Raw genomic sequence first — 27,735 nt, 5'->3', positions numbered from 1 at the left:
ACACACGCTCCCTTCAATGTCATCAAAGAAAATCACACGCTTCTTTTTTCCACCTTTTTAATGTGAATACTGACAAAGACCGCAATACTAAGACTTGATTCACAAAAATTGCGACTCTTCTATCATCGATTTAAAATGACATTCAAAGACTGAAGAGTTATCTCGAGTTTGGCTCGATGGGGACGACACAAGAACGGAGCAAGCAAGCAGGCAGGCAGGCAGGATATGTTCGTCTGACAAGGTGCTTTTGTTACTTGCTTCAAATTTGTAGAAAGCACGTTTTTTACATTTCAAATGAGTCCTGAGAGAAAGAACAACTTGCAAAAAGGAAGACAGCCATGGATAGCTAGAGAAAGACACAAAGTAACAATACAAAAAAAGGCTTTTAGCTCAGGGGAGCGCCCACGTGGACAAGGTCGACCAGGCTGGTGGCGGGGCGCGGCGTGTCAGTCGTGCGCGGCGACGGGGGCTTCTTCCCGCTGTTGAGACTTTTGGAGCGCAGAGCCGGGAACTTCCTGTCGTCGGCGTCGTCGTCCGCTTCATCGCACGGCGAAACCAGGATGTCCACGTCGGACAGAGGCCCCGGGCTCGGAGCGCCTGGAGACAGCACAAAGAGGCCGGTTTCTCTTCAATGCCAGCGCAACGGCCTCGTTTGAAGGCTCGGAAGCTGCACGGTTGCAACGGCTAACTTGGAAGTTGCCTGAAAGCCTCATTTGGAAGCGCCAAAGCCCGGGTTGACCCTCTGTCCTCCAAATTAACATTTGCTGAATCCCTTAACTTGGAAGCTCAAGCATGAGGGCCAACACACGCAAGGCCCCAACACTGGCACTCCTGGCCTGGCCTGGCCAGTGAATAACCTTTAATTGTGTTAATCACATTATTGCCATCTTTTATCAACTCTTTAAGGAATTTGCTGGTTCGGTCCAGCTCCAGTTTGTGGCCTGGCCTGGCCTCTGACCTTCTAATAGGCCGGCCAACTTGAGGTGACACTCGCATTCCTACCCTTCCCTGTAGTCCCCCCCTTCCCCTACCGACTCGTCTCTCGGGACTCGCGGGGTCCAGCCGGTAGCGGTAGAGGCTGCCGCCGTCGTCCACGCTGCCGAAGCTGCCGCAACGGCGGCGGGGGGAGGCGTCGCCAGCCGAGGAGCCCGGGACGCTTCCCCCGCGGCGGTCGGGCTCCACGCCCGCCAGCTTCTCCACGGCGGTCATCACGCGGGCCGAGAACTCTTCCAACTGGGCCAGGCGCAGGTCCACCGTCTGCAGGCACGCCTTCATGGCGTGCTCGCGCTCGTTCACCTCCTCCAGGCGCATGGACATGTTCTCCACTCTGCGACCACAACAAAGGTTGCTGCGTGCCTGCGTGCGTTCTTCTTCACGTTGCGCCATCCGTGCCCCGCCGCAACCTCTCCGAAGTGACTCGGATCCTCTCGTCGTTGGACGACTGCTTCTCGTCGTCCTTTTCTCGGAAGTATTCTTCCACGCATTGCTCCTCAAACTCGTGGAGACTCTTCAACTCGTCTGCGCCCAGCAGAAGCTCTACGGGTGCAAAAAACAAGCGTGAGCCACCGACGGCACGGCACAGCTCGCGACCGACGGCTAATTCTCGCATTTTCGTGGAGTCGTGTGCGAAAGCCGGGCGAGCCGCTTGCGGAGGGAACGGAGCCACGGCGGCGGGCGGCCGAGCTTCCTTTTTCTAAGCCACGTGGCCAAAATCCGGCCGGCTCGTTGGGCCTTGTCGGAGCGAGCCTTTCCTGTCGTCCCTCCCGGTTTGATTTTTGTCCTTCGGACTTTGGACCGGCCGGCTGGCTTTTTTTCTTTCTTTCCGAGACCGAATGAGACGCGGCCGAAGGGAGGGCGGGCGGGCGGGCGGGGTCTAGCTCTTACGGAGGCGTCTCTGGGTGTCGTCCCGGTCGGCGTCGCGGCGCGGCGGCCGACGGCGGAGGCATCGGCAGCAGAGGCGCTTGAGGACGATGAAGACGTGAGGGAAGACGATGAGGGGCGGGGGCAGGATGGGCCGGTCGTGGAAGGTCATGATCAGCTGGTAGCGCTGGAACTTCCACACCTGGTTAGAGATGGACTTCACCTCGAAGAAGGTGTTGCTGCCGGGGCGACGCGGCGTGACAATGTCAAATGAGCCGAGCGTACTGTCTGTACCGTAATAGTGGCGCGTACTGACTTGAAGACAGCGATGAGAAGGTTGACCAGCAGGATGTTGGCCACCAGCAGGTAGCAGGCCATGATGGCCGGCGTCAGCCAGGCGCCGGGAATACACGGAGGAAGCTTCTTGCCGTCCTCGTCGTACAAGTTGTCCCCGCACGGAGCTGGCACATAGGCAGGCATGCGTGACAATCTTCTTTGGACTGTTTCATTCATGATTGATTGTTGTCGCTTACGATTGATCTCCATGGCGTAAACTGCACATCAACAAAGAGAAGAGAAGCAAAAGAGGAAAAGGGCTGTCAGTCTCAAAAGAGGAAACCAAATCCACAGCAACAAAAGCAAAGTGTGTCACGCGTCTTCAGTGAAACATGTGCCGCTGCTGCCCCCTGCAGCATTGGAGGCTCGATTTTGGCAAAAAAAACAACAACATTCCAACTCTGTGTGTGCGTGTGTTTCTCAAATGCGTGTAAATTGATGTTTGCACATGTGAGTGAGTGTTCTTGTGTATGACTCGTGCGTGTTTGTGTTTCACGGTGTATATCGTTGCATACGCATGCTCGTGAAGGAGTGCGCGCGCGTCGGCCGGCCGGTCCCGATAGGTGGATCAATCGTCTTGGGCGCGCGCGTGTGACATATTTGTGGTGCAAAAGGCTGCGCTCGCTCGGGCCGAGGGGAAGTCTTACTATGAATTCTAGTCTTACGGTCTATGGAGTCGGCAAACACCTCGCCGTAGATCATCCAGTAGGGCATGTAGAAGATGTTGCGCGCCAGGCGCCAGGTGGGCTCCTCGTCCGGGTGCAGGATGGCTTGGCGCGCCACGCCGAAGCTCATCAGGACCACCAGCATGATCACCACAAAGTACAGCATGTCGATCATCTGAGGTGCGCAAACAAACAACCGACCAATGCATGAAGCAGCACGCACGCGTCATTCCGTCTCGACGGGGCGGCCATTTTGCCGCATGGCCGTCGACTGAAAACTACATCACGGTCGTTCGGGTAAGGATAGCGACAGCGCCGATGCCGCCGCTCACCATCTTGCCGATCATCATGACGTAGGGCCCCAGGTACTTGTTGACGCCAAAGATGTCCAGCACTCGGATGTACCAGAAGATGATGTCCACGCAGTAGATGACGCGGCCGTAACCCATGTAGGGCTCATTGTGCAGCCGCAGCAGCAGGCCCAGCACAAAGACCCAGATGGCCGCCAGGTCCGTCAGGTTCCAGTAGTCCTCCAGCCACACGTTGATCTTCTGCTTCAGCTTGCCCGGCTCCGACATCAAGATCTGGGCGCAAGCGCACGTTGCCAAACGCCGAGTCGTGCGTTTTTCTTCCTACCTGCCGGACCTTTTTCATCGTACCTGGCGGACCTTCTCCAGGCCGAGCGTGATGATGTAGGAGATGACGATCCACTCCTGGAGGGAGGGCCAGCGCTCCATCTTGACCAAGATGATGTAGTTGTACAACATCAGGTAGACCAGGTACGAGATCTGAAATCCAGCGGGACGGGACAAGCCTTCACTCTTTTTAGAGGTCCGAACGCAGCGGGCTCGCCGACTCCTGCTCGTCCCGTCACCGCCGCGCTTCGGGCTAGCGCGCTGCGCCGACAAAGACCCCTGGTGGCTTGGCGAGCGCTCAAAATGCGGCGGCCGGCCGGCCGGCCGGCGGGAAGACAAGGACAGCGGTCCGACGAGTCGCTGACGAGCATCACGAGCAGCGCCGGGTAGCCGGTTCCCATCCGAGCGCGGGAATGGCATATTGCCGTGCGGTAGAATTTGACGTGACCTCTACTGCCGCTAACAAATGGAAACGGACAGAGCGGCTTGTTCTAGAAATCGGGGGCAAAGCGCGACCGAGTGCGACGCGGGGCGAAGCGACGGCGAAGCGCACACGACGACGGATCGCCGTCACTTGCCGTGTTGAACCAGAATTTGGTGAAAGGGGCGTTGTAGAACTCGTAAATCTTCCTGCCGATGGGAATCCTCCTGCCGCCTTTCTTCCGGCCGTCCTCCTCGTCTCCTTTCATGGACACGGCGGCGTCCGGGGTGGACGCGGCGGCGGCGGCGGCGGCGGCGGCCGTCTGCGGCCAAAGTTCACGGTTCGCTCGAAGCGGGGGGAGGGGAAGGGCGAGTGAGGCGCTCCTACTTTGCCCGACTTGCTGTCGTCGTCTTTGCTCGCGACGCCCTCGCTCTCCTTGCACGAGTGGAAGGACGACTCGTCGCCCAGTCCAAAGTCCAGCAGGAGGATGGCGGGAGGGAAGACGATTCCCAAAATCACCTGAGCACAAAACGGCGGCGGCCAGGGGTTAGCTGCTCGGCGGCCTTGGGGAAAGCTCCCGCAATTCCCAGGGCCGATTCCCCGAAAGGAACGGCTGCGTGACTTTGCGGCCCGCCCGGCCGGCCGGCCGCCTGACTGACTGACTGGCGACTTACCTTGAGGCTGTTGCTCTTGCCCACGCGCAGACATCCCATCCACATGTCGGTCAGCAGCATCTGGCTGCACGTGTGCGCGATGAAGTCTCGATGTTTGGCGGCCACGGCCAGCTTCAGGCAGGTGGAGTTGCTCCAGTTCTTCAGCTCGTAGGTCAGCAGCTTCATGGCCACCTGCTCGTCGCGTTTGTACGACTGGTCCAGAAGCTCGTAGGCCAGCTGCCCGAAGTCCCTGCCGTGGGCGCAAAGCGACAAAGGACGGAGCCGATGGAGGGAGCAGATGGTGGCCCCGCCCCAGCCTCCCCCGTGACTTTGGCCCCAGCCCCCCCGCCCCCTGTGACCTTGGCCCCAGCCTCCCCTGTGACCTCACTTGGAGTTGTTCTCCAGATCCTGGTAGATGTCGTCCACCAGCTCGCTCTGGGACGACTCGTGGGCCATGGCCTTGTAGAGCTTGCAGGCCACCAGGGCTTTGGCCATGGCCTCCTCTCCGCGCTGCCACAGGAAGAGCGCCATCTTCTGGCGCTTCATCAGCACGGCCCACACCATCAGCTCGTGGAAGGGGTATTGGAAGCGGCTCAGCTCGGGGTCGTCCGCGTCCATGTCCACCTCCTCCTCCTTCTTCTTGTTGTTGATCTTTTTGCCCTTGGGACGAGGCTCGTCATCCTGCAGGCGGCGGCCAGAGACAACGTTGGTCTTCTCCCGGTCGCTCGCTCGCTCGCTCGGACGGCGCCGGCCCGGGACGGTTACCTCCATGCCCAGCAGCTTCAAGGCTTTGGGCTGGAAGGCAAAACGGCAAGGGCATGAGTGCGGCTCAAACCAGCGCCGGCTGGCACGCATCGTCGCAGCTCGAGTTGACGTGGGAAGGGGGAAAGGCGAGGGAGGGGAAAAACCGTCCCTCACACGACTCCAAACGCGGGCACAAAATACAACGGGAGAAGGAAATCATAGAATCCGACTGGAAACACGCTCGCTCGCTCGCTCGCTCGCTCGCTCGCTCGCTCGCCCACCCTCTTGAGGCCGTACAAGTTGTTGTAGAGCGCCCTGAAGTTCTTGCGGGTGTAGTTGCAGCGATAAGCTCCGCCCATCAGGAACTCCAGAACCAATCCGATGTCGATCAAGGTGATCTGGTAGTCTGGAGGGAGGTTCCCCTGAAACAAAAGTCGTGCTCGTCATGAGAATGTGCCGACGTCACGTCAGTCACGCCGACGGCGTTCTGGGGCCGCCCGTCACGTGCCACCGACCTTCTTGACGTCTCGGACCACAAAGTGCAGCGTGTTGGCGGGTCCCAGCTTCTGCAGCCGGGCGAGGCACAAACAAGAAGCAGCACGTCAAGTCGGCCGAGTGTAGACGAGGGCCCGCCCCGGCTGGATTTTCTGGAGCCCGATTTGGCAATTCCAATAAGTGATTCAAGTGACTTGCTAACATCCACAAATGAGCCAATTAGTCAGAACATTTGACGCTTTTGCAATCATTTGAACAGCCAGCCAGCCAGCCAGAGAATCTTTGTGGTCCTTTGTTCAAAAAACGTGACGCGTCCTGAGCAAATTTGTGTATAGCCCCTTTGTTCAGTGCTACTTGTTCGTCATCGACAATAATAAGAAGAATAAAAACAAGTGCTATAGAGAATTGTTGATGAATAATAATGATCATAATAATAATAAAGAGCTCCCTCCCGCGCGTCGGTCCCATACAGGTAGCCGTGCGTGCGTCTCGCGTGATGTGCGTGCGTGCGTGCGTGCGCCACCGTGTTGTAGAGCTCCTCCAGGCGGGGGATGGTGAGGAAGCGATGAATGTTGACGCCGTTCTCGATCAGAAGTTTGACAAAGTCGACGCGGTCCAACACCAAGGCGTCCATCATGGCCTGCTCCAGAGAGTTGACCTGCCGTGCACATGTAGCGCCAGAGTCCGCATGCATGCACGCTCGCCTCGCCGCGCCTCGCGTTACGTTACCCAGCTGAGCAGCTCTAGCTTCCGAGGGTCCGTTTCCTCCGGGGCTTCCGCTTTGGCTTTCCCCGCTTTTCCTTTCTTCCCTTGCCTCGCCTTGCCTTTGGCCGCCGCGGCGCGCTGTGCCGCCACAGCCGCCGGGCTTTTGGGACGCTCGCTGGAGGTCACCAGCTGCACGCAAAACACAAGTCAAGTCTGCAGCGAGGTCACAATCATCACAGTGTAGCTTTGCTCTCCATTTCACTCAAAGTTTTCAGCTCAAGCCCCAAAAGCGGAGCACTGCGTGCGTGCGTGCGTGCATGCGCGCGCGCGCGCTCACGGGCCAGTGGTGTCCGTGCACGAAGATCTGACTGCGGGCGATGTCCACGCGGTTCCACGCCAAAGCCAAGCTCAACTGGTCGCACGCCGAGGCGTTCGTGCCTGCACACACACACGCGCGCGCGCGCCTCAGTCGCTCTCCGTATCGCAGACATGCCGAGGTTTGACCTTTGAGAAGCGCCGTGAGGATGGACATCTCTATGTCCTGCTGGCCTTCGCCGCCCATCCGGAAGACGGTGATCTGAAAGCAGACGGCGAATGATACTCGCATGCAGCTTCCTGCCCGCTCGCTCGCTCGCTCGCTCGCAAGGCCGGGAATGCAAGGTCGACTCGTTTCCTAATCCTCCCCAATCACCGCGGAGGGATTTCCCTTTTCAGTTTGAATCCTAATGGGCTCTCGTGTGATTTGGATGCCACAATGCACTTGACCACGTGACTGTTGAAGAATTGCCGCCTCCGTCAACGGGTGGACCGCGAGGCTAATGTTAGCGATGGAACTGTTTGGCCACCTGTTCCTCCATTTTGGCGGCACTAAATTTGGGCCCCTTTGCAAACACTTTTTGGACCACAAAAAAAAGAGAGGGAGCCACCAGAGCTTTCTTCTTCATGCACTCCATGACCATGAGGAAGATCTGCTGCGCTTGGCTGCGGCCGTAGTTGAACGTCTTCTGAATGGTGACAAGTAGCTGCTCCTTCATGCCCTCGCTCAGCGACCTGAAAAGCAGCCAGCCAGCCAGTCAGCCAGTCAGCCAGTCAGCCAGTCAGCCAGCCAGTCAGCCAGCCAGCCAGCCAGCCAGTCAGTCAGCCAGCCAGCCAGCCAGCCAGCCAGCCAGCCAGCCAGCCAGCCAGCCAGCCAGCCAGCCAGCCAGCCAGCCAGCCAGCCAGCCACAGCCGTGCCACAAGATGGCGCTCCACGGAGGAGCCAGCGCGGAAAGGCCGCCGCTAGCTCACCCGTCGGGGTGGCAGTATCTGTGCGCAAAGGAGATGATGTCGGAGGCTCGCCCGCTGCCGTCGCACACCACCACGGGGACGGGCGGGTCCTCCCGCAAGCTGTCCAGGACCACCGAGATGATGTTAGGCCCGCCCTCCAGGATCAGGCACACCACGGGGACGCCTTGACCCAGACCTGCGCGGATCGGGCGGCCGGGGCTCGTCATTCGCTCTTTGGATGGTGGTGTCGCCGGGGCCGGCCGGGCACTCACGCGTGTTGATCTTCTGCAGCGCCACGTGCTTCTCCAGCTGGCGGCGGAGTCGCACCTCGGCGCCGTACTTGCCGGCGGTGCCGTCGTCGGCCAGGATAAAGTGCGAGTGGCTGGCGTTGAGCGCGGCCAGCTTGCTCAGCGGGTTGCCCAGCGTCCCGCACGGACGCGACACCTGCGCAGGCAGCAGGCACGCAGGCAGGCAGCAGGCACGCAGGCAGGCAGCAGGCACGCAGGCAGGCAGCAGGCACGCAGGCAGGCAGGCAGCAGGCACGCAGGCAGGGTGGACACGGACGGACGGACGGACGGAGGGAGGGAGGGAGCGCATGAATGCGTTTCATTGACATCGCCGATGGTTTGCTTTACAACCGTACGCACGCATGCACGATGAATGAAATGACGCTTTGGGTCCCTTCATAAAACCAAGTTGGTCGCTGCAAATGAAAACATTGGAGCGATCACAATTGAGGGAAACAATCCTTTTGTTGGCCTAGACGACAAGAGACATTGTAAAATGCGCCTCGTCGTCAATTCAATTCAATTGGAGCACTGATAAAAACCAATAGAATGGACAGATGGCCGCTTGGATGAAGGTGCGCGGCGGGCTCACGTCTCTGCCCAGGAGGTCGTCCTTGTTGTCCACGATGCCCCACGGCGCGATGCCCACGGCGCACACTTTGCCCCGGGATTTGGACGAGTGATCCTTCAGGGCGTCGCCCACGTGGCGGATCACGCCTGCCGCCAAGTCAAAGAGAAAAGAAGAAAATCAATCAATCAATACATGACTAAATAATGCTCAAACTTGGAGGTTGTTCACGCTGCAAGATGATGTTTCTCGAGGCGTCTTTTTTTAAAAAGAATATACTCTATATTTGCTGGGCCTAAATTTGCAAAATCCAACAATGAAATATGGTACATTTGGAGAAAATATCTCCATCCTGGTTGGCGTACCGGTGTTGACGCCTCCGGTGAAGATCCAGGCCCCAGTGGTGACGGCGGCTTTGATGAGGCCTCGTCCGAAGACCTGCCGCAGCTTGGGGGGCACCTCGAAGTTCTGCAGGCCGCCGTGAACCGAGATGAGCAGCGTGGGCAGCTCCAGCGACCACTCCTTCACCATTAGCTGCAGCAGGCACTCGGGCTTGGAGTCGAACGACACGCGGATGTACTGCGTGCGGGGGGGGGGGGAAGCACAAAACAAAAGGGCGCACGCACGCGTCGCCGGTCAATGGGACGGAGCTTCGGAATGGAGCGTTTCGCTGCCGTATACCATGGCCTTGTTGACGTGTCCTCCCTCCTGGAACTCAAGCACGCCGTACGCGTCGGTGGGGGCGGCCCGGGTGTGTTTGAGCGGACTCCAGCGTTCCGGCGCTCGGAGCTCCAATCGCGGCGGGGGCCCGCCGCCCTCCGCCACCTCTTCCTCGCGCCCGCCCAGCGAGTGCTGCGTCACCAGCTGGCCGCAGCCGCACCTGGCGAGAGAACGAACGGAACACGGTCATGTCTTCGTCCAAGTGATTCGGCATCAGGCTGAATAGCCGCCAACTAGCTGTGTTGCATGGGAAGATTCTTGCCGGGGGCGACACGGAAGGAATGAAGGCTTCCTTAAGGGTTCCTTAAGGGTTCCGAGTCTCGTGCATGGCCGCGCCTGCCTGCCTGCCTGCCTGTCTCGCTTGGGCTGGCCGTAGCGTTCCCGTTGACCTCAAAGTTGAGACGACCACATCTGAACGCCATGCAGACAGACTCAGAAGTCTCGTCTCCCTCCACTTTTTATGGATGCTGTGCGTGTGCGTGCGTGCGCGCACCTGCTGTTATCTTTTCCTGGAACGATGTGCACGCATTCTCTCTTCTGGAAGGTTTTCTCGATCCAAGCTCTGTGCACCTGAAACGAGATGCAAGGCATTCATTCTCACAGTGCAATCGATGGATGACGCAATGAGCGTTATTGTACATATGGAACGTTTGTCGAGCGATTTGGTAGTGCTTCCGGAGCCAAGCCGAGCCGAGCCGAGCCGAGCCGAGCCGAGCGGCCACCATGCAAAACTAGCTAGGGGGAGGGGGTCCAACAGACGGACGGACGGACGGCCTTTGACTTACGCATGTTAGCGCAGCAGCGACATGCTGACGAAAGGCCAGATAGATATCGGCAGAGGCAGCCCAAGAGCGACAATGCTCGTCACGCTGCATGCGTGGCGGCTTATTTGGGTACAAAGCCACGCCCCTCTCAACACAGGTGCATCTTTCAGTACCACCTTGTTGCATTAAATCCGACGACCCCAAAAGTTGTTTGTTTGTTTGTAAAATAAAAGAGATGCAAATGTTGTTCATTAACCTCATTCATGGCGCGCGCGCGAGCGTGCATGCAAAAGAATCGGACTAATTATTGTGAGAGAGAAGCTTTCCATTTCTTGATGGTTCCAATCCTCTTATACACAATACCCATGAAAAATAAATAATCCTGCTCAGTTTGTAAATGACGGTGATCATGTTTCATTGTGCTCTCTCTCAGGCAGGCAGGCAGGCAGGCAGGCAGGCAGGCAGGCAGGCAGGCAGGCAGGCAGGCAGGCAGGCAGGCAGGCAGGCAGGCAGGCAGGCAGGCAGGCAGGCAGGCAGGCAGGCAGGCAGGCAGGCAGGCAGGCAGGCAGGCAGGCAGGCAGGCAGGCAGGCAGGCAGGCAGGCAGGCAGGCAGGCAGGCAGGCAGGCAGGCAGGCAGGCAGGCAGGCAGGCAGGCAGGCAGGCAGGCAGGCAGGCAGGCAGGCAGGCAGGCAGGCAGGCAGGCAGGCAGGCGCCCACACACGCACACACACACAAACACACGTGCCCGCGCGCCATGGCACTCTGCATAATGGAGGATTAGCATGAACCTAACTTAAGCCATGGTGACATTGTCATCATCTTCCTCTACCTATATCTCGACATGTATTTATGATAAAGCCAATGTCAATCAAACTTGTCATCCATGAGAAAGAGCATCCATTGCTCCTGTCCAGCATTGTGACTTGGACAAATGCCGCAAAGCTTTCAGTTGTCGCTGAGCGAGGATGATACCAAAGTTCAGCACCTGGGCAAAGCCTTGCCTCGGCGGACAGGGCTGAGTTAGGTCTGAAGACGAGCGGCCGCCGCCGAGGATCGCTCGCCAATGGCCTCGCTCGCAGCTTGCCGCTTACAGACAACAAGTTGTCATCAAAAGTTCTCTGATTGTCTCTGAAGACGTCAACTTGTCTCCAAAGGTGAGGTGCCTGCATGGCCATGCTCCTCCGTCCCGACTTGAGTCAAAGGCCTCAAACAAAGAAAAAACACCAGACACACACACACCGACCGCAACGCCGTGCCATGCCCGTTTGTTTGGATGTCTCTGCTCAGGGCAGGGAGGTACGGAGGACGCCGCCCACCTCGCCGCCGCCGCCGTGGCGACATCAGCAGAGACGTCTGTGAAGCTCAGCCGCGTGCTTGAAAACGTTTGACTTACTCTCTGCGATCCGGACGAGGCGCTGCGTTTCACGGACGAGCGCTTGAAGGAGCCGTCGGTTCCTCGTCTGCCTCTGCCCTCCATGGTCGCTAGGCTTGGTCGCCTCTCGCCGTTCAGGGCGCCGCTGTCAAAAGCCGCATCGCCTGGGTACGAGCGCGTGCGTTCGTGCGCGCGCGCGCGCGCTGACCGGGCGGGCGGGCGAGCAAGCAAGCGGACTGGGTAATCCCGCTTAGTCGTCTTTAATGCACGACGGAGATTTTATAAAAGCTGATGGCAGGAAAATCCACTTTGGAAGCACAAAAGAGCAACAAAGGCAGCGGTCCTCACTATCAGGCACATTTAATTGGGTACTTTTGACACCAGTAATGACACGTCTTTGGGAGATGCGTTTCACTTTTTTATTGATACTTCCATGATCCATCCACTCATTTTGTAAGTGAAATATATAAATATAAATAAAGGACTTTAATCCTGCCCGCATTTGCGTCGTACTGCACGGCGACACCGCTGGGAAAACCAAATGAAAAAGATCAGGTTCCTGTTTGCTCTGTGACAATTGGGTTTGTTGAAGCGCTGCATCAAAATGCTGCACGTGGCAAATGTCTGGAAACATTGCATCATTCAACTGATTCCATCACAAGCACAAGAACGATTCAGAGCTGTTTTGCTCTGGGAGCCACTTGAAAGCGGATCAAACGGAGCCACTGCCGCCCTCCCCGACGGCCACGCACTTGTGCTTGTTGAGCTGATACTTGTAAGCAAAGTTGTCCCCGCACAGGTGGCAACGGAAGGGTTTCTCCCCAGTGTGCGTTCGCATGTGTCTCAACATGGTGGCTTGAAGCGTAAAGCGGGAGTCGCACACGGAGCACGCAAAAGCTTTCTCTCCGCCGTGCGTCTTCATGTGGTTGGCGATGGTGGACTGCAGCCGAAAGGTCATGTTGCAGACGGAACAGGAGAAAGGCTTCTCTCCCGTGTGAATTCGGGTGTGCTCCATCAAACTCATCATCCTGGAGAAGATTTTGCCGCAAAAGGAGCACGTGAAGTTGTCGCCCGTGTGCGTCCTCATGTGCGGGATCAACGAGGAGCGAAAGCGAAAGGTCATGTCGCACAGCGAGCACGAGAAGGGCTTCTCTCCGCTGTGGATCCGCATGTGGGCTTTCAAATTGATATTTTTGGCAAAGCCTTTTGCGCAGATTGAGCAGGCAAAAGGTTTCTCGCCGCTGTGCGTTTTGGCGTGCTCCTTCAAATTACTCTTTCGGGCAAAGCTTTGAGCGCAAACGGCGCACGCAAAGGCTTTTTCCCCCGTGTGCGTTTGCGCGTGCTTGACCATGGTGGAGCGATCTCGGAAAGTCACGTCGCACGCCGGGCAGCGATAAGGCTTTTCCCCGGTGTGCTTCCTCATGTGGATGGTCAAGGTGCCCCTTTGAGTGAAGCTTTTAGCGCACAAGGAGCAGCCGAACGCTTTGGCTCGCCCGTGACTTTGCGCCACGTGCGTCTCCAAGTCCGACTCCAGGGCGAACCTTTGCTCGCATCGGGGACATTGATTTGGCGAGCGGCCTTGAGAGCTTTGCGCCGGCGTTTGGACGCCGTCTTCGTCTTCGCTCTTCACCACCACGCGAATCACCGGGAAGTCGCAGGCGTCGGCCCGCTCCCGGCCGTCCGCGCCTTGCGGCCGCTCCTCCCGCCGGCTCACGTCCACTTCTTCTTCTTCGTCTTTAAAGCGGCGGGCCACCGGCTGCGACGGCCGCTGGACATCTGCAAAAAGACACTTGGGAAGCATGAGAAGGTCGAGAGAGACATTTATGGGACCAAACGAGGGCCGGATCCAAAAATTCAAAGGCCCGAAGAAACGGACAGTGTTTAGCAGAAATTTGACACGTGAACAGTTAGCACCTCCTCTTGGTGGAAAGTGAGGCTTTCCGTTCGTCTTGGGGAAGGGGGGCAGGGGGGCAGGGGGGGGGAAGGCAGCAATCCACTGCCTGGCTGGCGTGGCGTGGCTCAGCTTGCTAGCGAGACGTGGACATTCAAATGAAGCAAGCAAGGACTCGTTGCATGTCATTGCTATGACGTTGAGCACGTTTTGTAATGCCAAAGTCTCTTTCTTTCAACTAGTAAGTAACGGACTATATTTTTCAATGACCTTTACTTTGCCGTTGTGCGGTGATATATCTCGCTCGCTCGGTCACAGTTTGCGCCGTTTGAGCAGGGGCGTGAAGATTACTAGTGATGACTCCAGCCACTTTTCCCCATTGAAGGTGACATGTTCTGGGGGCCCGCCCGCGGGGCAGGCAAAATGCATGCAAGTCAAAGGAAAGACTCAATCAAGTCAAGAGTCGGATTCAAGGAGAAAAAGATGTCGGAGGGAGGATTAAACCCACCTGCTGTGTGCGCTTCCATGGGGGGGGGGGGGCGGGGGGGAGCTTCTGCTCCTCCTATCCGTGCCACTTTGTTGGCTGGCCCTCCGGCCACCGGCACTGGCGGCTAACAAGCTAAGCTAGCCAGCCAAACCCACAGCGAAGAGTTTACAATAAACTGCGATGTTTTGTCTACCTTCGATGGCTGCAACGATCACTTAGTGAAATTCCCCAAAAATGGCAGAAAAAGGTGAAAACGATCAAACATTTAGACGCGGGCGATCGGCCGGCTCCAATCGAGGAGAGGCAACGTTCACTGTGCTTCCGTTTCAATGATCACTGCGCATGCACGCTGGCCGCCATCTTGGATGACAGTAAGGCGAGTCATGAGGGTCAAAAGACAAAGGAAGTTAGCTTTTTTTTCTTCTTAATTCCAAACGAGATGATTAACACGAATACTATATTTTTCTATATTGATAATAACATCTAGTCGATTTAGAGCGAGCGAGCGGCCTACAATGCAAGGAAGGAAACCCACGCAGGACCAGTGCGGGCACCATCAGCATCCCATCAAACAAGTGCAGATCCCAGCAAACGACACCCAAACAAAACAGAGGCCAGGAATTGCCATCTTTTCCCTCGCTGCTCGATCATACGTCAGTCTCGCCCGCAGCGCTCGGCTAACCGGCGGGTGTTCCGCCCGCCGGCACTGCTCAGTGCGACTCGACGGCTCTTTTGGCATCAGGTCGCAGTTGCTCGCTCAAAACGTCTCCTCCGCGCGCGTTGAAGCTTCTGCGCCTCGCTTCGCTCGCTAACCAAGAGGAGAGAGGAAGTCAGGCTTTCGGCCGCGTCGCTATCGTGTGGAAAAGCACGGTCGCCGAGCACCGCGAGGAACTTTGGCCAATTAAAGAAGAAGACATCGACTGCAATTCTTCTATAAATGCTGTATTTATGCACTTGAATTCAACAAGTAGCAATGTTTCACTCGCTTCATCCTTTCTCGTGCAAACTGGGATCGTAGCGAACGAACGTCTGTGTCTTGTCATTTCAGGGAGCCCACAAAACTGACCCACATTCATCAGAGAGACTTGAACATTGACAATGTTTGTGTCCCCCCCCCCCCCCCCCCCCCCCCTTTTTAAATGTCCGCCCACAGCGGTCCAAATAATGGCTCCGGCGAGGTTGGTTGGCTAGCTCCGGTTCAAAGTCAGAATGTCGGCGCTCTCGCCGCCGCCGCCGGCACACGGGTGCCTGCCCAGCTGGTACTTGTAAGCAAAGGCGCAGTCGCACGCGTGGCATCGGAACACCTTCTCCCCCGTGTGTCTTCTCAAGTGGGTCATCAAGGTGACTTTCTGAGAGAAGGATTTACCGCAGAAGGAGCAGGCAAAGGGTCTCTCCCCGGTGTGCGTCCTGGCGTGCTGCACCAACGCCGAGCCCACGGTGAAGCTGGCGCCGCACGCCGAACAAGAGAAGGGTTTCTCGCCGGTGTGGATGCGGGTGTGAGTCAGCAGGTTTCCCTTCAAGGAGAAGCGTTTGGCGCAGAAGGGGCAGCTAAAGGGTTTCTCTCCGGTGTGCGTGCGGGCGTGCCGCATCAAGATTCCCTTCTGAGAGAAACGCTTGCCGCACGCTGAGCAGCCAAAGACTTTTTCTCCCGTGTGGCAGCCCATGTGGCGCTTCAGGTTGCTCTTGCTACCGAAGGTTTTGGCGCACTGAGGGCACCTGAAGGCTTCGGAGCTCCTGGAGCTCCTGGAGCTCCTGGAGCCTGCTCTCGGGCGGTCCTCGTCCGGAGAGCGGCGCGATGGCGTGTCTGCGAACGGCGCCGTGGGCTTCTCCTTGCCGCCACGGTGGCCGTCTTCACTCTTCACCGCGGTGGCGACTGTATGCTTGGCAGCGTCAGCTTCCTGGCTGATGCTGAGTTCTTGCTCTTCCTCCTTGATGCTGGGGGAGCCGGTCCCCTCCTCCTCCTCCTCCTCCTCCTCCTCCTTTTTGATGAAGGGGCAGCAGGGGGACCACAGCACCGCCGCCTCTTCACATGTCACGCCCGAGAGCTTCTCTTTCCGCTGAACACCTGCGAGACACCGGAAGGAAGAGCAGTCTGTCATGTTTAGCCATTTGATGGCTGACTTCAATTTTCCCGAACTGCAATGATGAAAGAAAATCTCAATTTATCATCAATTCCTTTAGAAACAATGGCATTGTCATACTTTTGTATTTTCTCTCTTATTCTTGCCAAAGCCTCTCCCAAGAAAAAATGCTTCTTGCATGCTTCCTCCCTCCCTCCCTCCATTCTAGGTCCAACTTCTTCTATTCCTACTTTGATTGTCGTTGCTGTTTTGTATTGTTCGACCCTAACGTAGAGAAAGCTCGGTTTCAATGAAGAACCGCTACTATTTCTTTTCCAGTCATGTTCAGAGGACCAACCTGCTGCGTGAGAATCCATTGAAGCGTCCAGTCGTCGATTGTCATTCTTTCGTTCCTTCTCGTTGTCCTTTGTTGTTTTTGACAATACTACTAAGATTTTTTTCCCTCTTCATTTTTCTGCCAATCTTTTCCCTCAAAAGACAAACACTCGAGGCTCAAGCCACCTTAGCATGTTGCTAACTTCTGCGACTTTTTGTTAGCAAGCTAACGAGCTAAGCTAAAGAGAGTGGAGTCAAGGTCTCAATGGGATTGACGCCTCCTAGTGTCAATCAAAACAACACAAATCCCTAGCTTGGATTTGAAAGGGGTTAAGAAAGTGTTTGGAGGAGCGGTCGGGCTTCGCTGGCTCTGGCTCGGCAACGTGTGGCTTACTTCCGCCTTTTTCTTCTTCTTCGGGGGAAGGCGGTGACAACCTGTATCCGTGGCGGGCGGCACAATCCTGCCATCAAGTGGAAGCACGTCGAAACATACGACACCACATGAAATTGAGCATTGACTACGTCACAAACCGTCTTTATTTGCCCGATCATATTTTGGATGTGTTGTCCGAGGGAGGGAGGGAGGGAGAGCTGATGAAGCCGCTCCTCGGGACAATCGAGTGTTCGCAAGCCAATGTCAAGGCAAAACGCTTGCCGGTTGTTGTTTTCCCGCAAATCCTAGGAGCCGCGATTGAGAGCTTTATTTGAAGAAGTGTACCAGTATTTACAGTAGGTGTGCGTGCCTTCTATATCTTCCCCGCAATGAACAATGATGTTCGTTGCAATTTGCCATCTACCTAGCCTCTATTGTTTACTGAGGATGACATCTTGATGCCAAGGAGACCATTTGAAGGGAGTTGAGAAGCGGCATTTGGTCAAAAGTAGTCCTTCGGGGCGGGGCGGCCCAAGTCAAAGTTTCTCCATGTCTTTACGCTTCAAGTGTGGCACGCGCACTGATGCTTCCTCAGCTGACTCGGGCTGCCAAATTGGGCCTGACACAGGTTGCAGCGGAAGGCTGTTTCTCCCGTGTGCTTCCTGGCGTGAATGTTCAAATTCCCTTTCTGCGCAAAGCTCTCGCCGCACACGGAGCAAGGGAAAGGTTTCTCGCCGGTGTGCGTCCTGGTGTGTTTCCGCAAACTGCCCTTCAGAGCAAACTTTTTTCCGCATACGGAGCAGGGAAAAGGTTTCTCCCCCGTGTGCGTCCTCATGTGGATGACCAGATTTCCCTTCTGCGAGAACTTCTCGCCGCACACTGAGCAGGGGAAGGGTTTCTCCCCAGTGTGCGTCCTCACGTGCTTCACCAGGTTTCCTTTCTGGGAGAACTTCTCGTCGCACACCGAGCAGGAGAAGGGTTTCTCTCCCGTGTGCGTCCTCATGTGCGTGCTCAGATTGACCTTCTGCGAGAAGCGTTCACCGCAAAGCGAGCAAGGGAAGGGTCGCTCGCCGCTGTGCGTCCTCATATGGATCATCAGCGTGCCTTTGAGCGAGAAACGGCCGCCGCACACGGCGCAGACGAAGGCTTTCTCGCCGGTGTGGATCATCACGTGGCCCATCAAGTGCTCCCGCCGACCGAAACGCTTGCCGCAAAATGGGCAGGTGAACAGCTCGTCCTTGCCGGACACGTGGCTAGCGCCAAGCCGAGAACAGCCGAAGGCCGCGTGGCCCGGCTCGCCTCCGTCACGGCTCCGCCCTCGCCACGCTCGGGTCTTCTGCTCCGGCTCGCCTCCGTCACGGCTCCGCCCTCGCCACGCTCGGGTCTTCTGCTCCGGCTCGCCTCCGTCACGGCTCCGCCCTCGCCACGCTCGGGTCTTCTGCTCCGGCTCGCCTCCGTCTCGCTCGTCTTTGCCTTTCACGACGACTCGGCCGGCCGGGAAACGGCTGAGGTCGGCCCGCTGCTCCTCGTCCTCGGAACCGCTCGCGGGACGACGCCGGCCACCTTCCCGGCTGACGTCGACCTCCTCCTGTTCCTGTTTGACGCGGAGGGGCTCTTGCCCCTGTTCCTGTTTGCCGCCTGGGGGACACAAGTACACAAAGCCACTTCAGAAAATGCGACAGCCCCCCTCAGCAATGGCCATCAGTAAATTGGCCCGAGTTGGCACACTTCAATGATAGGAAGGGTGAGCTGAGCTGAGCTGAGCTGAGCCAACCTCGCGCGCGAGACTCCATCGGAGCGTCGCTGCTCTTTTGGTTCCAGAAGGTTCCTGCTTGGCGTCCGCTGACCTTCTCTCATCGTCTATGGAAAATGTCAAGCGCCCAACCGCCAGCGCCCTCTTAGTTTCTTTTCCGCGAGAGCGCCAATGAGGCGGTCGCTTTGGCACATTTTGCTCCACGCGAAACCGAGGTCCATTTGCCACTCACTGGGCTCTCCACTTGAGTATGTTGCTAACTTGCGCCGCTCTTTGTTAGAAGCTAACACGCCAAGAGACCCGGAGCCGCTTTTAGGTTCGCCGAGACCAAGCTAGGGTGACACAAAGGTTCAATTCTTGCGAGCCGAGCCGATGACGAGCGAATGAACCCGTTGGTTGGTTGGTTGGTTGGTTGGCTGACTGACGTCACCCCGTCGGTTGGTTGGCTGACGTCACCTGTCGTCAGTAAAGCGCTCGGCCGTTTTTGCTCGGCGCCTGCTTCCTTGCTAACTTCCGCGTTTTTCTACTTCGCTTGACCCGATTGGACGACGGCGGCCGTGACGCCATAGGAGCCGCACCTCAAACTTCTAAACACGATACGAATGAAGGTGCTTCTGAGTTGTTCTTCAAATTCACAAGTGTAGCCAAAAGTGCGTCATACCACCAGAGTTGGATTTCGTCCCAGTTCTTCCTCTTGAATGCTCGCTATGCTGAACGTAATCATTACATGGACGGCGAGCTGTGGAGTCGTCCGTCCGTCCGTCCCTGCGAGAGGCTCGCCTCGCCTCGCTCCGCCAGCCGTCTGTCTGTCTGTCTGTCTGTCCCATCCATCGCATGTGCACTCGCTGCTTTCTTTCTATGCTCATTCATATCCGTGCTAGCTATCTCCAGTTCTCTATTTGCCTTAAACAAGAAGGCATTGTGGTAGGTACGAGCTGAATTTGAATGGCATTTAAATTGAACGCGAATGTTGTTGTTCAGAGTTGAATTTGAATGGAGTTCAATAAAACAAGAAACGACGACCGACGTTTGACCGGGGAGCGATCTCTAAATGAGTTTTTTTTCCTTTTCCCCCTTTAGTCAGAATGTTACAAACTAACGCATCTTTCTTCTTTGTTGCTGTCTTGTGCTTCTTTCTCACATTTCTGTCAACAGTATTGCCATTGGCAATAGTTCGTACTCATAAAAAAAAAGTAATACACTCATAATAAAGTGGCTCCGCTTTAGCGCGAGTTATCTTTTCCTTATCTGACAGCTCCACACGTAAGCATGTTATCTTACGGTTCATGCACACGTCAAAAGCTATGACGAAATGTTTCCAAGAGCAGCGAGGCGCCAGGCATCGTTTGTCAACAAGTACATTGTTGATGTTGCATTGCGCAAGCAACAGTTATGTCAAAGTTGGATTGTTACGTCGACTGATCCGCCGCCAGTTGAGTCTCAAAACGGCACACGTGGTTTTTATCCGTCCGTCCGTCCGTCCGTACGGCGCTGTTGGAGTGCGACTCGCGCAAGGGACGACGGTTGCTTCGGCAGGCAGGCAGAACCAGAGGGAACTGCAAGCCAATGGCTTCTCAATGGACTGCCGAGCCAGCGCACCGGAAAGTTTTGATCTTTTATTAGCATCAGCCTTACAATAGGACTACTCGTCCAAATCCATCTGAGCGCTGCCGCCCTCGCCGGCGCAGGCGTGTTTGTCCAGTTGCTGCTTGTGCGAGAATTTACCGTGGCACGAGTGGCAGTCAAAGGGCTTTTCGCCGGTGTGCGTGCGCGCGTGCACGTTGAGCGTCCCTTTGATGGAGAATCTCTTGCCGCACACGTTGCAGGAGAAGGGCTTTTCTCCCGTGTGGATTCGGGTATGTCCGATCAGGTGTCCCCGCTGAGCAAAGCCTTCGCCGCAGAAGGAGCACTTGAAAGGTTTCTCGCCGGTGTGCGTGCGCATGTGCTGGATCAAGGCGGGGCGCACGGTGAAGCCGGCGTCGCACTGGCTGCACTTGAAGGGCTTCTCGCCCGTGTGCTTCCTGGTGTGCCGCATCAGGTTGCCTTTGAGGGAGAAGCGCTTGCCGCAGAAGGAGCAAGTGAAGGGCTTCTCGCCCGTGTGCGTCCTCATGTGGTAGACCAGATGCGCCTTGCGGATAAACCTCTTGGGGCAAACGCTGCAGCTGAAGGGTTTTTCCCCCGAGTGGATCATCATGTGCCGCTGCAAATCGGACATCTTGAAGAAGGCCGAGTCGCACAGGGAACATTTGAAGTGCTTGGCGTCGAATCGCGCGTGGTCGGCCGGATAGCCCCTGGGCGCCGGGGGGCCGCCCGGCGAGCGGGCCGGCCGCTGAGCCGGCCGCTGAGCCGACCGCTGAGCCGGCCGCTGAGCCCGCTCTGGTGTTTGGCTCTGGGCCGGCGCGGGAGGGGGCTCGCTGCTCGGCGCCTCCTCGTGCTCCTCCTGCCGCGCCCTCCACGCTGGTCGTTCTTTGCCGTGGCTGGGCTCCTCTTCCCCCTTGGAGCTCGACTCCCGCCGCTGCTCCTGCTCGGGAGCGACGTCATCCTGACCCACGTCTGCGGGAACGCAGAAAGACAGATGCACTTTGGAACCCCGCTCACCTTTTACAAACAGTCAGTGAAGAAATGAGCCGCGTTTTAGCAGGAAGCCCAACCTTCACAGACTGTCAGGCTTGAGGTTTGATACTTTGGGATTTGTAATTCTTTGAAACTTTGGTTTCTTCATGTTCAGTTATGTGTGGTTTCTTGTTTGAGCTGTTTCGTCCGTTTTTGGAAACATTTTCAAGTGAAAAGTAATCAATCACGTCATCAAGTCAACTCCAATTCCCAAACAGATTGAGCTTCTTCCTCCCTTCTGTCCGTGACGTTTTGCAGGAACAAATGCTGCATTCCAAACGAACCCCGAAACGCACACGTATGAAACGACGATGAAAAAGTTTTGAATCAATGCCAAATGTAGTTTCAGTTGCTTCTCCTTTTTTTGTTCAAAGGCACCGTCATTCACCCCAAAAACCTTTGGAGATGAATTGTTGTTATTTGTCTATTTCTCGCCAACCTCGGATCTTCCGCCCCGCGCCGTCGAAAACTAATAATACAAAGATGGAAAGCAATAGTGACGCGGAGTAGAGTAGGATGTGGAGAAAAGGCTCAGCTAAACCCAGCCTTTCTCAAAACTTGCGATGAACATTGTTGAATGGTGTCCCCAACCAACCTGCTGTGCTCGAGTCCATGAGCGCGTCCAAAAGTTGTCGTTGCCGCAGGTTCTCCTCTTTGGTTCGAGAAAGTTCCACCTCGTACTCGCTTATGGTTCTCTCCAACACCGCAAAGATTTCCTCCACGGCCGCATTCAGCCGCTGGTTGACCAGAGCTCGCAGCATTTTCACTTTACACATTTTCACGCGGTGACAAGAAGAAGACCAACAAGACGACTTCGGCAATCGCGGCTGGGCTGGGCTCGGCTCGGCTAGGCTGGGCTCGGCTGGCCTGGCGCGCTTGGCGGGCAGCTAACGTCCGTCCGTCCGTCCGTCCGTCCAGCCACCGCTCTTTGTTCGCAGCTAGCAGGCTACTCAGCAAGCGGGAGTCGCTCGCTCGCTCGCTCGCTCGCTCGCTCGCTCGCTCGCTCCCTCCCTCCTCCCTCCCTCCTTCCAAGTGACGAGTTCGCAGCCAACTGGACTGTTCCGTCTGTCTTGGTCTAACGACAAGGGGAAGCCAAAGGAATAATGAGCCACACAGAAGGCAGATTTGGCCGTCAGCTCCGGCTTAGCAACGTGTGGCGGCTAATTTGGGGACTTTTTCGTCGCCTTCCTTCTTCTTTGTCGTAATGATGCGCTCGATGCAACCACCTAGCGGTCGTTCCAACACTGCCCGCCCAGTCAGCTCAGAAAGTGCGCATGCGTGGCCGGCCTTCGATGGTACCCCTCGAGGGACAAACAACATAAACACATCGCCCGCCCGTGACGGAAAATGCGCGTTCCGCAGACTCGTCGCCATGGTAACAACAGGTTCCCAGCCAATGACATTTTCGAACTCTACAATTGTAAACAACAACAATAACATCGTTTTTAAAGAACAATAAAACAAACATCTTGAGAACTGTGCTGTATTAGACAAAACCTCGTGACTTTTTGGGTCGCACTGGATGAATAACTGTATATTTTGAACAAAATCAAGCACCTTTTGACTAGAAATAAACCAAACTGAATTTTACTTGGAAAAAAGATCAAACCTGGAGCATCATTAAGACTATATTTTTTTACAGTTGTCATTCTAACATGAGAATATTTTTTTTTTTGTTCCTGGTGTGGCAACAATTAGCTTCCCCGTGTACACTGTGTTCACTTGATAATGTGTTACAGCAAATTCAATTTGGACAAACTTTATTTTGATATATATTCTTTTTTGGTCATCTGGAAGACATTCATGGCACACACAACACTTCTTTTTCAATTGCAGTCAGAAAACAAAGTGGAGCAAAACCCACCCAGCACACTAACACATGTTTTTCACTTGTTAAATGTTGAATGGCGTTTGGCCACTGCCGCTGCTCCTGCCGCCGCCTTCCCCGCCAGCACACAGGTGTTTGTCCAGCCGGAGCTTGGAAGGAAACTTCTCACCACACGCGTGACAGTCAAAAGCTTTGCCTCGCGTGTGACTTTGCATGTGTTTGACCAGCTTGGAGTGAAATCTGAAGCTCATGTGGCAGACGGAACACGAAAGCGGTTTCTCTCCGGTGTGGATCCTCACGTGTTCCACCAAACTGGCCTTTCGAGGGAACTTTTTATCGCAGAAGGAGCAGGCGAAGCGCTTCTCGCCCGTGTGCAGGCGCGCGTGTCTCAGGAGCGACGAGTGGACGCTGAAGCTGGCGTTGCACACCTGACAGGTGAAGGGCTTCTCGCCCGTGTGCGTTCTCACGTGGTTGACGAAGGTGGACTGAAACCTGAAGGCGGCGCCGCACACGCCGCAGGTGAACGACTTGTGGCCCGAGTGCTTTTTCATGTGGCCCAGGAAGGTGGAGTGAAACTTGAAGGTCATGTGGCACGTCGAGCACGAGAAGTTGGCATCGCCTCGCGCCGCCGAGGGCTCCTCGGCCGCCGCCCAGGTCGGGGCGGCCGCCGCGTGGCTCCTGGCGTGTCTTTTCAAGTGTCCCTTGCTGCTGTAGGTTTTGTCGCATTGAGGACATTCAAAGAGTTTGCGGGGACCTCGGGCGTCTTCTCGGTCGCCGTCGCTCTCCGTGGCCATCTCCTCAGAGATTTGGCGGGCAACTCCCCGGTCGGCGGCGCTATCCGTCGCCATCTTCTCTGCGCTCCCGCCTTGCTCTTCGTCTTCACTCTTGACGATGACGCACGTCACCGTCAGCTTGCCGAGGTCGTCGGCCTCGTCCGGCCGCTCCGCCGTCGTTGTCTCCTCTTTGCCGAGGGGGTGCTCCGGATCTCGGGCGTCTGCCGCACACGAGAAGGCAAACGTTGGCAAAGTCTTCCCATTCCAGTAAGGCATCCACCTCGCGACATCGACGACGTGTTTGTTTTTTTGACATTAAAAAAATATATATATATATATAAAAACGACCGCAACGCACGACGGAGGCTTTTTTTGCGCGTCTGCTTTGAGGGGACAGTCGAAAACCAAAAACAAGGCTTAATTGCAGAAAACCGCCATCGAGCTTGACCAAACTTTGACTTGTGCACATATTACAGACGTGACAAAGTCGCGGGCCACACCGTCCGTTGTTGATGACGATGATGGGAAACCGAACAAGTGCTTCATATTACACGCACGCACGAGAGGGGGTCAAATTAATGTAGGAAGGGGCTCGGCAATGAGATAGGCCCGTTTCAGATTTTGGTCAATTGAGCAAGAACGAGACGAGAATCTGATAAAAAAAAAAAAAAAGAAAAAGTTTGCTTGCTCCGACCGCCAGCCCGAGCTTGACACGTGTGTAGCTATCGCCTTCCTATTTGGTGATTTCCTCTTTTGACGCCGTATGAAAAGTTTGCATAAGTGGTCATCCGTTTTGGTGAGCGAGTCTTGCTTCTTGCGGAGCGGACGTGAAGCGCTTAACACGGTCCCGCTTCAAGGAAAACGACAAAGGCAATTGAAAAAGAGCAAGCAAAAAACAACCTGCTGCTGTGCGCGCGTCCACTCGAGGCTTGAAAAGAGCGTCGAGGAGTTGACGCTGTCGCCGGTTCTCCTCTTTGGTACGACAAAGTTCCTCCTCGTAGCCTGCTATGGTTCTTTCCAACACCGCAAAGACTTCTTCCACGGCCGCGCTCAGCCGCTCGTTCACCAAAGCTCGCAGCATTTGGACTTTCAACATGTCGCCGCCGGCCGGGAAAAGAACAAGGACGTCAACAAACAAGGGGAAGGCGGCCGCGGAGCACGTGTCGCGCGCGGCGCGCGCTGGTCTTTGTTCGCGGCTGACAAGCTCCAAGCGAGATCGGACGGCGAAATGGCGGCTCTGGCTGCCGATGTTCCTTCCCCCCCACTTGTAGGTGACGAATGAAAAGAGAATGTTCACAAGTTGACGCGGTGGCGAACATCAGACGGCACAACGTAACGTTGCGGCCTTCCCGATTCAGGCTGCCGAATGGTTTGCGCATCGCATGCGCATGCGCGGCCCAGCCGCATTTGCGACGCGGATCCGCTCGTGAGGGTACTGCGCATGCGCATGCCATGTCATGGCAAAAAGTGGCCCCAAGGAGGCGAGATTTTCCGACTTCATGCCCTTTTCGTCTCCAGCCAGATGATCTCTCTGTTAGCGTGTTAGCTGCTAACAAAGAACGAGAGTCATACAAAGTACGTGTGTCAAATGCTGCTCCTGCGCCAAATGTGAGCATCAAAAGGCGACCGTTGAGGGGTGGGGGGGCAAAGGAAGAAAAGAACACCAAAGATGACGGACTCACATACAGCACATAGTCTTCCTCTTTGGAGGGGGCAAAGGAAGAAAAGAACACCAGAGGTGACGGACTCACATACAGCACATAGTTTTCCTTTCAGGCTTATTACGTTTATGCTCAACATTTCAAATGTGCAAGCTGTGTGCCTTTCTTTTGCAACAACATGAGTGATCAGGCAAAACATTTAGAATTGGATTTTCAAATGCAACCACGAGGCATTTGCAAAGGTGTAACCCCCCGCAATAAGCCCTGTTCTCGAGCTCTGAAGCAGAATTTGCCAAAACCGGGTGACACTATTAGAATGACGACGCAATGACATGCGACGCCTTCTCGTGTGCCGCAGACGCCCATCAAGTGCAGGTCTCGCGCTTGAAGGAGCAAGAGGAGGCGGGCCTTTGACTCCTTCCCCCACTTGTACGTGACAAATGAAAAGAGAACAACAACATTAACCACTCACTTTTTATGGTCAAGAACTGAAAGGAAAAGTGGACGAAGCCGACGTGCCGTCACAGCTGCGCTCCTCGGCGGCAGCGGCGTGTTTCCACATGTGCGTCCTCAAGTTGCACTTGTGAGCAAAGGTTTGAGCGCACACGGAGCAGGAAAACGGTTTTTCCCCCGTGTGCGTTCTCACGTGTGCCACCAGAATGGCTTTGGCCGCACACCGAGCAGTCGAAAGGTCTCTCGCCGGCGTGTCTCCTCATGTGAATCTTCAAACTGCACTTTGACGAGTACCTTTGGCCGCAGACCGAACAGGGGAAAGGTCTCTCTCCCGTGTGAGTTCTCACGTGGACCGTCAACGTGTCTTTCCGGGTGAATCTTTCGCCGCAAGTGGCGCAGGCAAATGGTTTCTCTCCGCTGTGTTTCCTGCTGTGAACCAACAGGATGGCCTTTGTGGCGAAGCCTTGGCCGCAGACTGAGCAATCAAAAGGTTTCTCGCCCGTGTGTCTTCTCATGTGAGCCTTCAAGTTGCTCCTGGAAGAGAAGGTCTGGGCGCAAACTGAACACGAAAAAGGCTTTTCCCCAGTGTGCGTCCTCATGTGCTCCATCAGCGTGTGCTTCCGGGGGAATCTCTCGCAGCAGAGCGAGCAGGCAAAGGGTTTCTCCCCGGTGTGCGTTCTCACGTGGGACTTCAAATTGCTCTTGGAAGAGAACTTCTGAGAGCAGAGTGAGCAGGGAAAGGGTTTTTCGCCCGTGTGCGTCATCACGTGCGACCTCAAATGCGTCCTCCTCGTGAAAACGTTGCCGCAAAAGGCACAAGCGAAGGGTTTTGCGGCCGACGCGCCGCCCGCCTCTGACTCGCTTTGACCTCTGTCAAGCTGTGGAGGCTCACCTGGATCTTGCTCATCTTCAGCCTTGACAACCATGACGGAAACGCCGTATGTGACGTCGGCCTTGGCCCGCTCTTCTCGTTGCTGCTGCTGCTGCTGCTGCAGAGGCTCTCGGGCCTCCTGAGCGATGTCGCTTTCCTCCTTTTCCTCTTTGACGCCGGGAGGCCCGTCGTGCTCCTCTTCCATCTTCACGCGAGGCCGCTCGGGTTTCCGTGCGTCCGAATGCTCCTCTCCCGTCGCTGGTGTCTGCAGGACGCAAAAGCCAGAAGAAAAAGTCACAGTGTGCGTGCTAGCAACAAAGAGGACGGGAACCTACATTGGAAGAGTGTGTCATCAAAGTGAGAACAAAGTCTTGCCTTTTTTGCAAAACCTGCAAGTTTGACATGCCTTTCTTGGACTTGAAAGTTTGGCCCCAAATTTTCAGTTGACAAACCAGTGTCAAAAAGAGCGAAGGCCGGTGGCGTCACTCATTTCCTACATTTGAATGAGCGAGGTGCCTCCTTGCGGTGCGCGATTCCTTCCTTCCTTCCTTCCTGCGCTTACTCCGTCCGCCCGAATGACAACATCAAGAAAAAGAAGGAGCGAGTTTCTGAAGCGGACAATGGACGCGAGGCGGCGGCGGCCGATGACGTCACACCAGAGGCTGTCGCGGTTGCAGTGACGCCGCCGCCGCAATCGGCCGCGGCCGCCGCACGGCGCTTTCTTTCCCGACCTCGATCCGGTGCCGACATCTGGTGGCGGGCGCCACGCTCCCAAGTGTTCCGATTTGCTGAACTTGCTGAACTTGCTGAACTTGAGCTTGTCCTGGACATTTCAGCCAGTCGCAACAGTTTCCCATGTCTGTCATGTTGAGCCAAAGGAGACCTTCGCTTTGTGTCTTTTCCCATCATTTGCAAACATCAGCCTTTATTGAAGAAATTGTTTGAGCGCTTTGCTGACTGTGTTACGGACCAAACCAGTCGTCATTCAATCTGTGGGCTTTTTGTTGTTGTTGAAATATCGTCAAACAAGGGGTGGAGGTTTCATCCATTGTAATCGGCAAATTGATTGATTGATTGATTGATTGTTCGTTCCGGCCCTTGACTTCGAGGTTTGTTTGTTTGACGAAAAAAATGCCAACTTTGAG

The 27,735-nt window shown here is 55.8% G+C and overlaps 4 protein-coding genes and 1 pseudogene across 5 annotated transcripts; all 5 read right to left on the bottom strand.

The window, feature by feature from the left end:
* Window positions 1-55: 55 nt before the first annotated feature.
* LOC147059773 (transient receptor potential cation channel subfamily M member 1-like) lies at window positions 56-11,607 on the bottom strand. The gene is made up of 28 exons (XM_085908589.1): window positions 11,513-11,607; window positions 9,849-9,925; window positions 9,317-9,515; window positions 9,001-9,214; window positions 8,660-8,784; window positions 8,053-8,224; window positions 7,802-7,976; window positions 7,441-7,564; window positions 7,019-7,091; window positions 6,852-6,952; window positions 6,539-6,703; window positions 6,333-6,467; window positions 5,830-5,880; window positions 5,596-5,736; window positions 5,336-5,365; window positions 4,959-5,251; window positions 4,592-4,820; window positions 4,305-4,436; window positions 4,075-4,239; window positions 3,521-3,649; window positions 3,194-3,445; window positions 2,844-3,036; window positions 2,394-2,414; window positions 2,177-2,321; window positions 1,885-2,099; window positions 1,404-1,536; window positions 1,032-1,327; window positions 56-597 (listed from the first exon to the last, which is right to left on the bottom strand). Exons 1-28 carry the CDS (start codon window positions 11,594-11,596, stop codon window positions 386-388), a joined length of 4,281 nt encoding a protein of 1,426 aa, XP_085764715.1. The 5' UTR covers window positions 11,597-11,607; the 3' UTR covers window positions 56-385.
* A 280-nt stretch (window positions 11,608-11,887) lies between these two features.
* Window positions 11,888-22,215, bottom strand: LOC147059771 (uncharacterized). The gene is made up of 7 exons (XM_085907218.1): window positions 21,600-22,215; window positions 20,038-20,944; window positions 19,805-19,947; window positions 19,053-19,247; window positions 17,205-18,276; window positions 13,653-13,828; window positions 11,888-13,267 (listed from the first exon to the last, which is right to left on the bottom strand). The coding sequence occupies exons 1-7, from the start codon at window positions 21,778-21,780 to the stop codon at window positions 12,204-12,206; spliced, it is 3,738 nt and encodes a 1,245-aa protein (XP_085763344.1). The 5' UTR covers window positions 21,781-22,215; the 3' UTR covers window positions 11,888-12,203.
* LOC147059772 (uncharacterized) lies at window positions 15,006-17,205 on the bottom strand. The gene is made up of 2 exons (XM_085908616.1): window positions 16,288-17,205; window positions 15,006-15,934 (listed from the first exon to the last, which is right to left on the bottom strand). Exons 1-2 carry the CDS (start codon window positions 16,304-16,306, stop codon window positions 15,057-15,059), a joined length of 897 nt encoding a protein of 298 aa, XP_085764742.1. The 5' UTR covers window positions 16,307-17,205; the 3' UTR covers window positions 15,006-15,056.
* A 302-nt stretch (window positions 22,216-22,517) lies between the features above and the next one.
* On the bottom strand, window positions 22,518-24,992 carry LOC147059770 (uncharacterized). The gene is made up of 2 exons (XM_085908611.1): window positions 24,506-24,992; window positions 22,518-23,826 (listed from the first exon to the last, which is right to left on the bottom strand). The coding sequence occupies exons 1-2, from the start codon at window positions 24,699-24,701 to the stop codon at window positions 22,898-22,900; spliced, it is 1,125 nt and encodes a 374-aa protein (XP_085764737.1). The 5' UTR covers window positions 24,702-24,992; the 3' UTR covers window positions 22,518-22,897.
* Window positions 24,993-25,369: 377 nt separating this feature from the next.
* Window positions 25,370-27,478, bottom strand: LOC147059769 (uncharacterized; annotated as a pseudogene). The gene is made up of 2 exons (XR_015065753.1): window positions 26,926-27,478; window positions 25,370-26,855 (listed from the first exon to the last, which is right to left on the bottom strand). The product of XR_015065753.1 is annotated as an uncharacterized LOC147059769 (transcript).
* Window positions 27,479-27,735: the final 257 nt, after the last annotated feature.

The sequence above is a fragment of the Syngnathus leptorhynchus genome, chromosome 3, assembly GCF_054491065.1.
Source record: "Syngnathus leptorhynchus isolate UIUO chromosome 3, UIUO_Slep, whole genome shotgun sequence".
Lineage (NCBI taxonomy): Eukaryota > Metazoa > Chordata > Actinopteri > Syngnathiformes > Syngnathidae > Syngnathus > Syngnathus leptorhynchus.
This window is presented reverse-complemented; position numbering and strand designations above follow the sequence as displayed.